We start from the raw sequence: 16797 nt of genomic DNA on the forward strand, positions 1-16797 counted from the left end.
ACAGTAGTATTAGCATTTTTTCAAGTAAAGTCTGGTCCAGCCAAATCATGACAATCACAGAGAGCATGAAACCCAGAATCCTGAGATCTTCCTATGGAAAAGACGGTGTCTGGCTAGAAAAGATCATGAAGTTTTCATTGTACAGTTCTATTCTATCCCAGGAAGATGCTCTTCTCAGAAAAAAAATAATCTATGGGAAGGAAAGAAGGATGACTTAATAAAGTTCACCTGAAACTGTAGACTTAAAAGGTGCTCCTTTAGAATCTTACACATTTTGGAAAAAAGTCTGAAAATAAAATCATGGTCTGAAAATGGAAAAATGGGAATATCTGTCTTGCAGTAAGCAATTACTTTGCCCAGATATTCTGCAAATCCACTTGGTGCAAAAGGATTGCCAAAGAGAAGACATGCACAAAATCAAACAAAATCTGGAATCTGGGATGAGATGCTAATCACCGTCTAAATCTAAAGTTACCATGAAACTGAGAATGGTAACAGAGGTAGCAATAAAAGGTCTAGGATTGTTCTACAAGTTTTTGTATTTCTTTGGTACCAGAAAATTCTTGAATAAAAATTTTTACCTCTCAGACCTGGGGATACAAGTACTATGACCCTCTGAGACAGCACTAACTTCACAAGTGGAGGAAAGAACAAAGTTGAGTTTACAACAGGAGGATGGATCACCACAGAAAGAGAAAGGGACTCAGCTTGCCATCCAGACTCCTGTATGAATATTTTAAGAAACCAAAAACATGAAGCCAATGAGGAAGATTAAGGCCTAAACTGAAGTAAAGATTTAAAGGATTTCCAAGGTGGGAGGGGGGAACTAGAATGGGCAAGTAGTCATTCAGACTTCTTGGACTGCCCCTGGCACTGGGGGCTCCCCTTTCTTCTTGGAGTATTCATTTCATTGCTTTTTTATGTAATTATAAATGTATACACCATTTGTTTGATTCTTGCTAGGACGGTCAGCTATATTCATGAAAAAAGTCACGTGAAGGAAAGAACATTTTTTGTTTTAAGAACAAAGAAGGTTGAAAAACATGAGAAACCCCCTTAAATCAACCTACATCTAAACACATGTTTAGGGCCACAGCAAAAGAAGGTGCAAATATAACAACTTTAACATCTTGTCGAAAGGCAGAGGAACTTAACCAAGCAATATTTTTCATAACTAAAACAGAAAACAAGAAGCCAGTATTTTTTTTTTTTTTTTTTTACATATAAGCCTGCCAATTCCACCTTCTAAAACAGCAAAAGAAGAAAACTTAAGTCCCAAGTCAATTAAACTTTTCCTATTCTGAAAGGGGAAATGAAGTAGCATCATCAGTAGATAGCTTTGAAAAGGAAACAGATGGATCAGATGTGAGATAAGAAAATAAGTGTCTGAGGTGGTAGCCATTTGAAATGCTGGGACCTGCTAGACAGAATCCCGAAATTGTCGACTAAATGGCCAAAAGAATGGACCTACACATACTAAGTCAGAGATGCCACTTCTCAGAATATTCCCTTTTCTCAAAGGTAAGGTAATTTCGGAGTTGGTATATATAAGTTCGGGGTAAGGGTGCTTTTCGGCACTCAATATTTGGAGTGCTGACATTTAAACAGGGAACCCCTCTAAAGTACTATGTATAATCTACCAGACTGTTAGGGACATGTGATGATTTTAGCAAACAAGCTGTCAAGAAAGCATCCTCTAGAGCTCATAAAATAGGTGTGCCAGCTTCAAGCAGAGGAAAAATACAGTTGTAACAAGTCATAAAACTTCTGCTGTGAGACAGATTTCAATCCACTCCCATTGAAAAAAAAAATGTTCCACTTTGCTAAAGCTTCAGAAAATAAATATATACTAGGGAAACCTAAAGAAATACTTTCCTCAAAAACAGAATCTTCTGCTTGAAGAGAAGTACTAAATACCACCCTCCCTACCAGTCCTTGCTATTCTGACTAGGAAATATTTTTCTTTTCCTATTAACAGTCAGAGGAGAAACAGAAATAAAAATAATTTCAAGGCTAGACTCAATCTCTTTTATAACCCCAGTAAGCTTTCTCTGTTCAAGACAGAAAGAACAGAAGGCATATACTTCACTGGTTTTGTTTTCCTGTAAAACTCCCTGAAAAAAAGACACTTTGTCCCCACAATTCAACAATATTGGTTCTCCCTTGTCTTTTAAAGGTCAATAAACAGCCAGGATGGACATGACTGACTCTTGGTACTTGGTGGCTGTAGGTGCTACATCACAGGGGACCAAGAAACAACTACGAGTAGTTCAAGGAACCTGGTCTGGCCACAACAGTATCACTCACTGGCAGCTGAGGTGGTGACAGAGCTGGCTCAACCCAAGACTCAGAAGAAATATACTTCTTATGGCCAGGGAGGGAGGGACCAAGTAGACTGACCTGCTCCATATGCAAGTAGGTAAAGCAAGTGTGGCCTTCCAATTAAAAATTTGAGGTAAAACATTTTAAAGAAAGCCCCCCCCTCCCCAAAAAAAAATTACAAAGCTTGCCACAAATACTATTATTCTATATAACAATGTAGAAAAATAGCCAAAATGCATTTACACAGTTTTTCACTGAAGGTAATGCTACTCAATGCTAGAAGTCTAAACCTCAAAATGCACTCTCTCGAGGTACTCCTAAAAATGGAGAACATAGATATCTGTGCAGTAACTGAGACCTGGTTCAAGGCTCCAGAGAGCACCCCTGCAATACCAGGCTACAACTCTTACCACACTTTTTGGCCACCAAACCAAGACCGAAACACTAAAGGTGGAGGAGTGTCAATATTCACCAAGGATATTCACACCACCAGGCTAGTTGCCCAACACAACGCGTCTGAAATTCTCCAGGTGCAACTCACTAGGTAAGACTGCAATCCAAATTGTAGCTTGCTACAGATCCCCCACCATACCCCAAGATTCTCACTACACCTTTCTAAACATACTGGAAAATATTAAGATAGAACCAAACACTCTAACACCGGGTGATTTTAACTACCCTGCCATTAACTGGGAAAACTACTCATGTACCAACACCTTTGCCCAACGGTTCTTGGAATCCATAAATTCCAAAGCCCTGGATCAACTAATCCATAGTCCCACCAGGGGCTCCAATATCCTAGACCTGGTAATTACCATCATGGGAAATCGATGCTCCACACCTATGGTCACCCCCTCGTTAGTCAGGTCTGACCATAAGCTAATCACCATTAACATCCACATCCCACCCCCACCCCCCCAGTAAGGAAACCTCCATAAAAAACTTCTCCAAAGCCAACTTCATGCTACTCAAGTCAGAAGTGACAAACTTCATGACACCCATGCAGACGGGAACTGAAAGTTCAACTGCTGAATCCTACACTAAGGCACTGTACAAGCACATCCACTCATGCATGAATCGTGCCATCCCAAATAGAACCAATATGCTCTCATCCAAAAAAAGGAAGCCAATCTGGTGGTCCCCTGCCATAAACAAACTTTATAACAAAAGGAAGAAACTGTTGCAGAAAAGAGTAAAATCCCAGGATGCAAAAAACTCCCTTACCAGCCTCAATAAGAAACTAAGATCCCTCATAAAATCCTCCAAAGCCAGTTACGAAAATAAAATTGCCAAAGATTCCAAAGACAACCACAAGGCATTCTATAACTATGTCAAGAATCTAAATGGCAATGCTCAGATCTGCTCCGAGATAAAACAGAATGGCATTAAATATACTGATCCCAAGGATACTGCCAATATCCTGGCGGATCGATTCAGTGCCAACTTCACCCCCCCTCTCACCCCCTAAATGGCCCATCTCAATACCAGAAGATTGCCAAATTTTGGTAATAATGGCCACACAGGTAAAAAACGCACTCTCCAAAGCTAAGAATACAGCATCCATGGGACCAGATGACATCCCGGGCTGTGTACTACATGAACTACAATATGAACTGGCACCTCACCTAAGTGTCATGTTTAATCATAGCCTCACCTCAGGTTTCGTGCCCACTGAGTGGGGCAGAGCTACAGTTATCCCACTCCACACAAGGGAGGATCCACCTTGGATCCCGTAAACTACTGTCCCATCAGTCTGACAAGGCTTATCTGCAAGGCCATGGAGCGTATCATCATGGAACTTATAAACAAAGACATTGGCAACCTTCAAACACTGGACCCCACCCAGTTTGGGTTTGTGAAGGGCCGATCTTGTCTTCTGAACCTGACTGACTTCTTCGAATCAGTCTCCAGAGCCATGGACAAGTGTAAGGTGGTCCACACAGCTTATCTCCACCTTGCCAAGGTCTTTGGCACCATCCCCCACTCTGGAATCGCAGATAAACTTACTAAGCTGGGCATTAATCTCTACGTCACCCAATGGGTTGCTAACTGGCTTACTGATAGAATCCACACTGTAAAAGTAGCAGACTCCAAATCCAGCTCCAGACAAGTGGAGTACCTCAGGGTTCAGTCCTGGGACCGCTCATTTGGCATCTACTTCTCTGAAGTACAGGCCAACAACTAAGGGACTCTGGCTAACATAGTTCGCAGATGACTGCAAATTGGGAGCGATTGTTGAATCCCCAAATGATGTGGATACTCTACAAAAGGGTCTTACAGAAACAGATGCTTGGTGCCAAAGCCATGGGCTCAAGCTCAATGCCAAGAAATGTACAGTTATCCCCTTTGGGAAAAAACATGTATCTGTGAATTACCATATAGGTGGCAGTACACTAAACAGCGAAAGTGTGATAAGAGACTTAGGGACACAGGTGGACAGTGGTCTCACCTTCTATAACTACATCACCACAACAGACAGGAAATCCTTCTATGTGGCACACCTCATCACTAAGGGCTTTTCATCCAGAAAAAAAGGAGGTCATTGTCCCACTGTACTCATCCCTCATTAGACCCATTATAGAATACAACGCCCCATTTGGTATGTACCTCTCAAGACATCTGCAACAACTGGAAAGGCCGCAGAAATACCTCACTAAAAGAATCACAGGCCTAAAGCAGATGCCCTACGCTGACCGCCTTAAAAAACTCCAGCTATACTTTGTCGCATATCGTCTACTCAGAGGCGATCTCTGCTTAACATACAAGGCCATGTCAAACCCAGAGCTGTTGGACATGCTAAACTTAGAGAAATCCCAATCCCTCAGAGCCACACGCTCCAGGGATCTAAACCTTGTCATTACAATAAACAAAACATGCTGGAGGGATAGGTTCCTGATCCAGAGACTCCCCAGACTCTGGAATAGATTGCCCATACATGTCAAGAAGAGTGCCTCTTCAAAAGGAACCTTGACGATTGGATGGGAGAAAGGAAATTCACCCCGGGGATCACATCAGTCGCCCTGCTAGACAGGGGTCCAGGGAAGTAAATAGTGTGGGAAGAAATAGCCAGGGAATTGTTATGGCTAGGCTTGTATAGGTCCTAGGGCTGATAGCCTAGTACCAACCTATGAACCTATATTCTCAACTGAAAAGAAAAATCACATTACATAAAAGATGGTCTAAAACATATTTCCTAGCTGAAAGTAAACATATTTTTGCAAAAAATAATAAGAGTATACGGTCTTTCCTGGAAGCGAAAGTATCTGCCCAGCTTGAAGGAAGCATACTTCAGAGGCAAGAAAGCTGTAAAGCTATATGGCAAGGAAGCATACTTCAGAGGCAAGAAAGCTCTAAAGCTATATGGCAGTCTAAAATGCCTTTTATACAGAGAACTGCTCAAGTTCCTGACAAATAAAAGTGAGTAAAACACACCCTTAAGCTTTGAAAAGCTGTCTGGTTGGTCATGTCCTTGGAAAGATACAACCCAAACAGCTTGGGCTACTGCAACAGTGATCCAGTGATGCACATCATACAGTGCATACAGAAATGCCAGTTTCATAAGGAGACACTGAAAGCAAAAAAGTCAACAGTGGAGAGGTCCAGACGGAAAGACAGTTGAGAAAGTGTAGAAAACAACAACTAATTGTTAAGTCTGATGGCAAGACATGCAGCAAGAGCAAACAAAGTAAGAAAAAAAAAAAAAAAAAAAAAAAAAAAAAGAGATACAGATGACTTGATAACAGCTGGAAGACATGCATGGAAAGAGATGGAAAATAAGCCCGCACCTTTCCTTGTGTAACATTTCTCCTTAAACAGTTAATGTGCTTAAAGGCAGATTGTAAATGTAGCTTATATTACACACCAGAAATACAACTACATTTTCCAAAACTGAATCAACCCTGAACTGAGTATCCACAATAATGATATCAGCTGCAATGAAACTGCAAACTCTGACTTCAGCAGTACAAAGCAGTGAAAAAATGCTCTTCTTGTTTTAAGGCTTTAAAGTACACAAGGTTTATGACAGTGAGCAGATCAAGTAACAACCACAATTTTCTGAGTTTGCAGCACTGGAACTACAATGCGCAGACATTATATTTTTGCATCAAACAATGGGCAGTTACAGTGCTATGAAAGGTAAACGTTAATAAAAAAGTATTGATGTCACAAATTATAAAATAAGTATCAAAATCAAGAGAAAATCATACACTAACATCAGCTAAAAGCCTGTGCAGCTGGTCAGCATACTGTCAAACTAATTTTCATCAGTTGCCATACAACTTCAAGCAGAACAGTCAACACGTCAGCAAACTACTTGTACTATAAAGTTTAGAATAAAATGTATCAGTCTACTTCTACATCAAATTAACTGTTTCACAGACATTTTTTCTAATGTTTTCCAAACTGCAGTAATAAAGCGTACAAGTAAACTACACAAAGAACCAAATTTCCCATTGGTGATAATTTCACTATTAAATACAGAATTCATTTTTGACATTACTATCAACCTGTTCTGCAACTTCTCTGCTCATGGCTAAAGCAAGTTGTAGCTGAAGTTCCTCTTCTCCACTGGTTTGAGGTCGTGCCTGCTCTAGCTCTGAAGAAACACGAGGAGAGGTGGCTGTAAAAAGAAACAAACAAAAATTCATAAAAAGAAAAAGGATCCAACAAAAGTAATATACTCACCATAACAATACATATCTGTTGTCTGTTTTCATCCTTCCTCAACTGAAGGGTCTTGGATAAGACCTCAGCCACTTTTCAGACTAGAAATCCGTAACTCAAGCTCATTTGTTTACCCATAATCCCCTCCAAACCCTGCATTACCTCAGACTGAGTTTGATCCCTTACTCTTAGAACTCCAAAGGACTAAAAACTAGGGTGTTCAAAAAGGAGATTAGTATTGGGTACCAGAGACCATAATGTAAAAGGTCTGTAGCTTAAAGAATAGACGAAAAGGGAATATCCTTCAGAACAGATTAAAGAATCACATAAATACTCCATAAATGGAAGGGGAAAAGGAGGTTGAAGAAGGATGAAAACAGACAGCATATAAGCATCATTATAGTGAGTACATAACTTTTGTATCTGATGTTGTCTTTTTTGTCCATTTCTCAAGTGATCGGACAATGTCCCAGCTACTTGAAACCCAGGGTGGTCTTCAAGGAAAGATATTGCAGAGGACAACAGACCCAAATGCCTCTTTACCTCTTGAAAAAATATCCAATTTGTAATGGGCAATAAAGGTATGAGCATTAGACCAAGAGACAGCAACAATAGGGATTTAGGATGGTGCAAAGCTCATGGGTCCAATTGCAGATGTTGCAGGAAGAACTCCTAACTGAATATGGGTCCAGAGAAATTTCCTTGTCATTCTGCCCACATCTGCTTCAAATAAGCTCCTAGTACACCTGAAGGATGATGAAGTAGATGGCAATCTCAAAGCTTACTGGGGATGTCTTGCAGAAAAGGAGAATGCTGTCATGAGGGCATCTGTTCTAGGGAGAAACCAAACTGCCTCCTAAAAGGTGACTTGGTAGGGGAATGAGTCAGAGCAGAGGTCTTTGAAACTATCAGAAGGAGCCGAAGAAGAAGGAGAAGGAGGAGAAGAAGAAGAAGTAGAATGAGAAGGAGAAGAGGTAGAATGAGAAGGAGAAGAAGTAGAATGAGAAGGAGAAGAAGTAGAATGAGAAAGAGAAGAAGTAGAATGAGAAGGAGAAGAAGTAGAATGAGAAGGAGAAGAAGTAGAATGAGAAGTAGAAGAATGAGGAGAAGAAAGCAAACCCTTCAACACCAATTTCTATACTCGACCAATGCTCTGTGATTGAATCCCGAGCAAATGTCACAATTTTCACTGAGGGGAGCATCCCCTAGACAATAAACGCACAGCAAATGTGCATCAGAGTTGGGGATCTTATGGCTGCAGTAAGTGCACTTTTTGAACTCAATGGACTTGTCCAAGAAAACTGCAGACAACAGCAGCTAAGGAAATAACAAAACAGCAACACAGACACCAACAGTGGTAAGAAGAACTGCCCGCAAATGGGATAAAGGATAAATACCAATGATGTTAACAAGAATACTAGAAAACTAGGAAGAAGTCAATTGGCTTATGCATAAAATAATTTATTTTTTGCTATCAGGGGAGGAAAGAAAGTACAGTTGTGTACCTACCATAAATGTAGATGTTCGAGTGTATTCACTGTTGCAGTCATTACTCTAGGGTTATCCTGCTGGCAGGCTACCCACAGTCGGCCTGAATTCCAAAGTCTAGGTCCAGCGTCGGTTGCTGTTGCCTCTTCCCTGACGTCAGTGCGCCAGGGGTATATAAAAGATGCAGCCGAAGCCATTTTCTTCAGTTTTTCTTGCGCCAGATGTCAGGTGCCCCCAAAATGGTAGGCTATCAATTTTGCCAATAATTATGCATGCAGTAAAATAAACATTTTCTTCATCTACAAGCAAATACACCACATAGGTTGTACAGGATAGGTTGTACAGGATAGAGAAGTATACAAGTCCCAGCCAAGAAAAAGGGGGATGGTGGGTGGGTAACCTGGACTGCAACAGTGAATACACTCGAACATCTACATTTATGGTAGGTACACAACTGTACTATGTTCATCGTGTTTCACTGTTACAGTCATTACTCTCGGGTTGAATCCCAAAGCTGAGGTTGGGTGATTGTGCCTAAATAGGATTAGGAGAGGCTATAAGGCCCTGCAGGACTGCAGTGGCAAAGCCTGCTCTGGATTTACAGTAGAGAGGTAAATGGTAGTGCTTGGTAAAAGTGTGCACTGAACTCCAAGTTGCAGCCTCTAAAATGTCTTTGGTTGGTACTCCTCTGAGAAAGGCTGCTGAAGTGGCTGCTGCCCTGGTTGAATGAGGCCTAATGCCCTTGGGCACTGATTTGCCATGTTGTGAGTAGCAGAAACGAATGCAGTGGCCTATCCATTTTGAAATAGTCTGTTTTGAGATAGGCCTTCATTGAGATCCTGCAGCATATGCCACTAAGAGTTGCTCAGTCTTTCTGAAAGCTTTAATTCTGTCCAAGTAGAAGCGTAGTTGTCTGTGTATGTCCAAAGAATGCAGGAGTCTCTCACCCTTATTCTGTGGGTTTGGATAAAAGGTAGGCAAATGAATGGTTGGGTTAAGGGCAACACTGGACACTACCTTAGGCATAAATGTTGGGTTCGTCCTTAGAGAAACCCTGTCTGGATGGAAAATGATAAACAGTTCCACAGCCAAGAGTGCCTATAGCTCTGAGGCTCGTCTTGCAGAGGTTATTGCTAGGAGCAGAGCTGTTTTCCAAAATAAGAACTTTATATCAGCTGTATTGGCTGGCTCAAAAGGCGGCAGTGTGAGTTTTTCCAAGACATAATTGAGGTCCCATGCAGGTATTGGGGCTCTCCTTGGAGGTCTTATGTTTTTGGCCCCTCTGAGGTACTGCCTTAGCAATGGAAGAGAAAAAAATAGGTGATTCCGTGTTGTAATGAGCTGTAATGACAGAGGCATGAATTTTAATTGATGAAAAGGATAGGCCTTTGTCCAGCATCTCAGTTAGGTATTGTAAAATCTGAGGAATATTAGGTACACGTGTCAATTCCTTATGCCTGGTTCCAAGCACAGAATCCTTTTCATTTTTCTGCATAAGATTTTCTGGTACTGGGCCTCCTGGCCTCCAAAATAACATCCATCACTGCTTTAGAGAGAGGTGTGTTTTGAATGGCTACATTATCCGCCATGCTGCAAGATTTAGGGTCCTGAGTTGGCTGTGCAGAATCTGATTGTTTCGCTGGGTCAGTAAGTGAGGAATTAGAGGCAATGTCCAGGCTGGGCCTGGAGACAAGCTTTTTAGGATTGGGTACCAGTGCTGGCGTGGCCAGTCGGGGGGAATCAGAATCATTTTTGGCTTCTCTTGTCTGACCTTTAGGAGTACCTTGGGGAGGAGAGGCACAGAAGAAAAGGCATATACTGTTAGGCTTTTCCAGCTGAATGAGAGAGCATCCACCTTCCATGCTTGCTTGTGATAAGTCCTTGTGCAGAATCTCTGTAGTTGGTTGTTGTGAGGGGAGGCAAATAGATCTATGTCTGGGCATCCCCCATTCCTTTGTTATCATGCTGAAGACTTGTGGATCCAGTTTCCACTCGTGGGGATCCGTGATGTTTCTGCTTAGTTCGTCTGCCAGAGTATTTTTTTTCCTGGCAGGAATTGTGCTTGCAGGTAAGTCAATGCTGTGTTCCACAAAGTCATGGCTTGTCTGCAGAGGGGGTAGGAATGTGTGCCTCCCTGCTTGTTTATGTACCACATGACTGTAGTATTGTCCGTAATTATCAGTAGTTGTCCTGGATGAAGTAGATCCTTGAAAGCTGTCAGGGCATTCTGAACAGCTAGCATCTCTTTTTGATTGATATGTAGATGCATTTGGCTTGTGGGCCATGTGCCCTGAATACATTTTCCTACCATGTGGGCCCCCCAGGCATAATCTGATGCATCTGTTGTTACTGACTGCCTGGCTAGAGTGAAAGGCTGTCCCTTGTTGAGGTGACAGGCCTGTGCCCACCATCAAAACTCCTGTTGCAGGCAAGGAAGGAGGGTAATTGATGTTTCCAGGTTTTGGCAATGTTGAGTCCAAACACTTTTTAGGTACCATTGAAGTTTCCTCATATGCAGTCTGGCATATGGAATTAGCAAAATGCAGGATGCCATGAAGTCCAAAGCCTGCAGAATTTTTCTTGCAGATAACTGGGTCTTTGTTGCCAACATTTTGAAGTAAGTAGTCAGTTGCCTTTGTTTGTCTGGCGTGAGATAAGCCATCTGGGCAGTTGTATTTAAGCTTGTACCCAGGAATATTATCTCTTGAGAGGGTACTAGTTTTGACTTCTTTTCGTTTACTGTGTACCCTAGGCAAATGAACAATCTTTTCACGAATGCCAGATGCTGTAGTAGAATGTCCTTGTTCTCTGCTTGTATTAGGCAGTCGTCTAAGTAAGGATATATTTGAATTCCCCTTTGTCTGCAAAATGCAATCACAGGGTCCAGGCATTTTGTGAAGACCCTGGGCGCAGTAGATAAGCCAAAGGGCAGTGCAGAGAATTGGTAGTGCATTGAGACAGCTATGAATCTGAGGTATCTTCTGCAAGATTGTCTGATTGGGATATGTAGGTATGCCTCTTTTAGGTCTAAAGTTGCAAGCCAAGCCTTCTTGCCCAGCATGGGCAGAAGCTGCTGTAGAGTTAACATTATGGGCAGAAGTTGCTGTAGAGTTAACATTTTGAATTTTGGAATGTCCAGAAATGTGCTTAGAATAGACAGGTCCAGTATTTGTCTCCAGGCTTTGTCCTTTCTGGGTACCAAGAAAAGTCTTGAGTAAAATCCTTGTCCCTGCTCTTGCTGTGGTACTTGCTGAATGGCCCTCATGTTCATGAGGGACGAAACTTGTTTTTGTGCCTCTGCCCATTTGATTGTGTGGCAGGTCTGGCATACCTTTTGCCTTTGGCAGGGTGTGAAAGTGGAACCTGTATCCCTGGGACACTATATTCAAGACCCATTTGTCCTGGGAAATCATGTGCCAATTTTGAGAAAAAAGTGCTAGTTTTCCCCCTAAGGGGGCTGCCAAAAGATGAGTGTTTGGTGCTGACAGAGGCAAGTCATTGGGACTGTTTCCTATATGGCTGTGATTTGTCTTCTCTGCTTTTGGAAGTAGAAGCGCCCAACTGTTTGGGCCTGTATGAGCCCTGGGGCTGGGGTCTGCCTCTGGAGCGTCTGTATCTGCCTCTTTGTGGCCTGTCTGACACTGGAAAGGACCAATTCTTTGTAGGCCAGTTCCTGCTAAATCTTGGTGGCTGTACCTGTAAGAAATCCTTTACTGTTTGCATAGATTTCGCTTTGTCCTCCATTTTCTTCAAAACCTCCTCTGCTTTAAGACCAAATAAGGTATCATGCTGTAATGGAGCATCTAATAATTTTGCTTTAACATGATCAGGCAGATTATGTTCCTTTAACCAAGCATGCCTCCTAATGACAGAACCCGTAACTGCAGTCCTGCAAGAGGCCTCCAGAGAATCAAAACCACATTGCAATGCATGCTTTCCCACTTGTTCAGTTGCATGCAATAAATCCTGCATTTCCTTATTTTCTTCACAGTCAGAATTTGCCAACAATTTCTGTTTTACAAGTGACATTAAGCATTGCTGATATTTAATCATATGAAATTGACAATTTAAAGCCCTCACAGCCAAAGTAGCAGAAGTGTAAACCTTTTTCCCCCCATCTGTCTAGTGCCCTTGAATCCCTGTCAGAAGGGATAGGGTTTTTCGCAGTAGCAGCCTTGACCCCTTTGGGACCCTGAGAAATAGTTTCTGGGTCAGCAGCAGGGTTTTTATAAAGAAATTTATGTGAATCTGGAACCCTGTAGTATCTGTCTGGTTTAACAGGGGCTGGAGGTAAAGAGTCAGGAGTAAGGCCGGACTCTGAAAATACATCTACAATGTCTAACACAGGGGGAATAGCAAGGGGCCTGTGCTGAGGTAGTAAAAGAAAATCTCTAAGCCTTTTCTTTGATTCTGAGTAATCTTGGCTCTCCTAGTGGAAGTGCTCCCTCATGGTATGCAGGGTTTCCCCAAAAGAATAATCCTCAGGAGGAGTGCCTGAAGGGATAGATTCCTCAGCATCAGAATCCTCATAGGGAGGAAGAGAGTATTCCTGTACAAAAGAGGAGTCAGAGGAAATGGAAACCTGATCTGAAGAGTCATAGTCTGTCTCTTGCCTAGGCCTCTTGTCAGGAGGGGGATGGGAACTCCTGATCAAGGTAATTAGGTCTTCGGCCATTTTGAGCATCTATTTTTTAGGCATGGAAGTCTGTGCTGGAGAATGCTGTACTTGTTACTTTGTTTTTACAGCTGCTTTAGTCTTTGCTTTGGAAGCTGAAGTAGGCTTTACATATAACTGTGTAGGTCTGAAAACACCCTCAGAAGCCGATGCCTGCTCAGCGGCTACGGACCCATCTGAGGGAATGGTTTCCTAGTGTCCAATACCTTGAGTATCCAGAGGCCTAACTGGCTCCACATGGGAGTCGTCAGCGGCCTGTGGCTCTGAGGTAGCGGGCGTCAGGGCTGCAAAAGCGCCTCACTGAGAACCGGCGACTGGCTTAGCGGAAGCCTCGTCTGTTTTGGATCTTTGATGCCTGTCCTTTTCATTTTCCTTGCGTTTTTTAGAAACTTCAGTCGTCAGCTGCTCCGACGGCATTATATAATTGAATCTTCGGCCAAAGTAATGAAAAGCAAAATCGAACAGATGCTTAATAGTGCGTTGGTTAAATCTAGCACAAACCGACAGCTTGCAATGTTATGATCAGGGCCTAGGCAAGGAATACAGTTAAGAATGAAAATCCTTATGAGGTATTTGCTTCCCACAAGAAATGCAATTGTTAACTTTTTCTGACATCAGTCTGGAGCAAGAAAAAAGTTTCCCCAACGGGGTACTTAGCTTTAAAGAAGACTTCGGATCTGAAATTAGTCTGTGAAAATCTCAGGAGTCGGCACTTGCAAACAGCTTTTGCTTTGGGCACCGCGCAGCAAGAAAGACTGAAGAAAATTGTGTCAGCTGCATCTTTTATACCCCTGGCGCACTAATGTCAGGGAAGAGGCGACAGCAACCGATGCTGGACCTAGACTTTGGAATTCAGGACGACTGCGGGTAGCCTGCCAGCAGGATAACCCTAGAGTAATGACTGCAACAGTGAAACACGATGAACATCAAACAAACAGAAAAAGAATGACACCAAAAGGATTGGAAAGACAACTTAAAAAGGCAAAAAAGGTGCATTATTTGAACTTGAGCTACTTCAACATCTGACTGACTGGTAAATGAAATCTGAGGTAATAAAGGGTTTGGAGGGGATTATAAGTAAAGGGAGGAACTTGAGCTATGGATCACAAGTTTGAGAAGACGAAAAATTCAGATGCAAGACCCATCAGCTGAGGAAACTATGAAAAGGACAACATCAGATACAATAAAAATACAATTCACCCTTCCACTAGTAACTTAAACAAATACTCATTTCCAAGTGCAGTTTGTCCTAAAAATATATAATTAAAAATAAAATGCAACATTTTTCCCAAAATGGCATGAAAGTTCAAGCACCTTTACTTATTCAACAACAGAAAAAAGAAGTTATGTACTCACCATAATGTTCCAGCTGTATCGTCTGCTTCAGTCTTCATCAAACTTGTGGGTTTGGTTCCGACCCACGGAGCTGACTTGGCCGTTAGCATGCTAAAGCTTCCAAACTAGAGTTCCTCTCACCCTACCCATACTCCCTCACTCCTCCCAGAAACCTCAGACAGAGTTTGCTACTAATTTTCCCAGCATACAAAAAAGCAAATTTTTAATATTGTAATCTAAAAGATGCTCAGGAGCTCAAAGCAGGAAGAGAGATTCTTAGTATTATCCATCAGGTTCTTCAGATACAAAGGAAGAGGGAAGGAGGGAGTGAAGGTTGATGAAGACTGAAGCAAACACAGATGGAACGTTATGGTGAGGACATAACTTCTTTATCCGATGTTGTCTGTTCAGTCTTCATCAAAACTTTGGGGGCAAAGTCCCCAGCTACACAGATCTCAGTGGCTTCATGAAAGGACATTCCGGAGTACTTCAGAACCAAAAGCAGTTCTATTCCTGGAGAGGATATCAAGTTTGTAATGCAAAATAAATGTGTGAGAACTTGCCTATGAAGCAGCCGCACAAATGTCTTCCAACGAAACCCTAAACCAAAAAGCCTGAGACGTGGCTATGGATTTCATGGAATGAGCTCTGACTTGCCTAGGTGAAGGAACATTCTTTGACAAATAAACATAAGAAATACAACCCCTCAGCTATTGAGCAATTGTAGCTTTGACAACAGCTTTCCCTTTTTAAGGATATGAGGAAACCACAAACAGCTGGTCAGATTTTCTGAAAGATTTTGTTCTATCCAGACAAAAATGCAACTGTCTATGAACGTCTAAAAGGTGCAACATATATTTTCTGTTGCTCTGAAAATTTGGGAAAAAAAACACAGGAAGGTTGATAAATTGATTAATGGTATTTGCAGAAGTGACCTTAGGTAAGAAAGAGGGATTAGTGCATACAGTAACTCTGTCTTTATGAAAAATAAGACTGGGATTTTGAAACTAAGGCTTGAAGCTCCGACACCCTTTTGGCAGAAGTAATGACTACTAAGAATGCTGTTTTCCAGGTCAAAAATTTTAAATCCGTCTTTGCAGCGGGTTCAAAGGGAGGTAAGACCAGAGTCTTGCAGAACCGACGTGAGATCCCACAGAGAGGTAGGATCCTTGATAGGGGGATGAAGAAGAAACATACTTCTGAGAAAATTGTATTTATTTAACATTTATTTTACCAGGATAAAATCCGACTGGACACCAGGTGCCCATTTTCAGTGGAGTCCTGGGGAGAAAAGCTCCAAGAAATTACAGTGTGACAAGATAGGTTTTTACAGAGTGACAGGTGAATACAAATAAGGAGTTGGCTAACATATGATAGAATGCGAACATAAAAAGGCAGAAACAGTTAAATGCATAACAATCTAATAGTACAGTCAGGAGATCACATATTTTAAAGTACTAGTACAGTAGGTGTATGTAAGGTATTCAGGAATAAGTACATATTCACAATATTTACAAAAATTGTACAATGCAAATGGGTGATAGTGTAGAGTAAGCATCAGAAATAGGTACATATTTATAATATTTAGAGAGTATTCATTGAATACTCTGTAAATATTATAAATATGTACCTACTTCTGATGCTTACTCTACACTATCACTCGAGGACGGCCGCGGTGGTGCAGCAGTTAGCGTTGTCACCTCACAGCAAGAGGCTCTCCGGTTTGATCTTCGGCTGGGGTGTCTTCTGTGTGGAGTCTGCATGTCCTCCCTGTGGTCGTGTGGGTTTCCTCTGGGTGCTCCGGTTTCCTCCCACATCCCCAAAGACATGCTGCAAGTGGAGTGGACACGCTAAAATTGACCCATGGCATGAATGTGTGCATGTGTGTGCCTTCTGTGGAAGGTTGGGCACCGGGCTGGCAACTCGACACTGTAAAACTCCACCGCCAAATCATGAGCAGACAAGGTGATCTGCTGTGGCGACCCCTAACCAGGAAAAGCCGAAATTGAGAGAGAGAGAGAGAGAGAGAGAGAGAGAACAGAGTATTCAATGCACATAGGTGATGGTGCAAAAGTGAGCATCAGAGGCTTTGGGGGTAAGCTGCCTACAGTGGGGTGAGGATTCAGGAGGGTCTTTGCAGTTTTCAAGAGGGTTAGCATAAAGGTATGATTTAAGGAGGTCTTTAAATATGATTGTGGAATTTTGTAGCTTTTGTAGATTTTGGGAGGGAGGTTGTTCCATGCTTTTGCGACATCACAGGAGAATAGGGCTTCTCCAGAGCTGTTCTTACATGGATCGACTTCAATCAAGGA

General features: G+C 42.1%; 1 protein-coding gene across 7 annotated transcripts in view; it reads right to left on the reverse strand.

The window, feature by feature from the left end:
- Nucleotides 1–16797, reverse strand: part of EPN2 (epsin 2) — a 978978-nt gene that overhangs the window by 747924 nt on the left and 214257 nt on the right. For all 7 annotated transcript variants that reach the window (XM_044089576.1, XM_044089572.1, XM_044089573.1 and 4 more), the window contains exon 3: nt 6831–6943. In XM_044089576.1, the coding sequence (XP_043945511.1) occupies nt 6831–6943 (113 nt within the window). The remainder of the gene's footprint in view (nt 1–6830; nt 6944–16797) is intronic.

This window comes from Protopterus annectens, chromosome 12.part0 (genome assembly GCF_019279795.1).
Source record: "Protopterus annectens isolate FY-2018-M chromosome 12.part0, PAN1.0, whole genome shotgun sequence".
Taxonomy (NCBI): Eukaryota; Metazoa; Chordata; order Ceratodontiformes; family Protopteridae; genus Protopterus; species Protopterus annectens.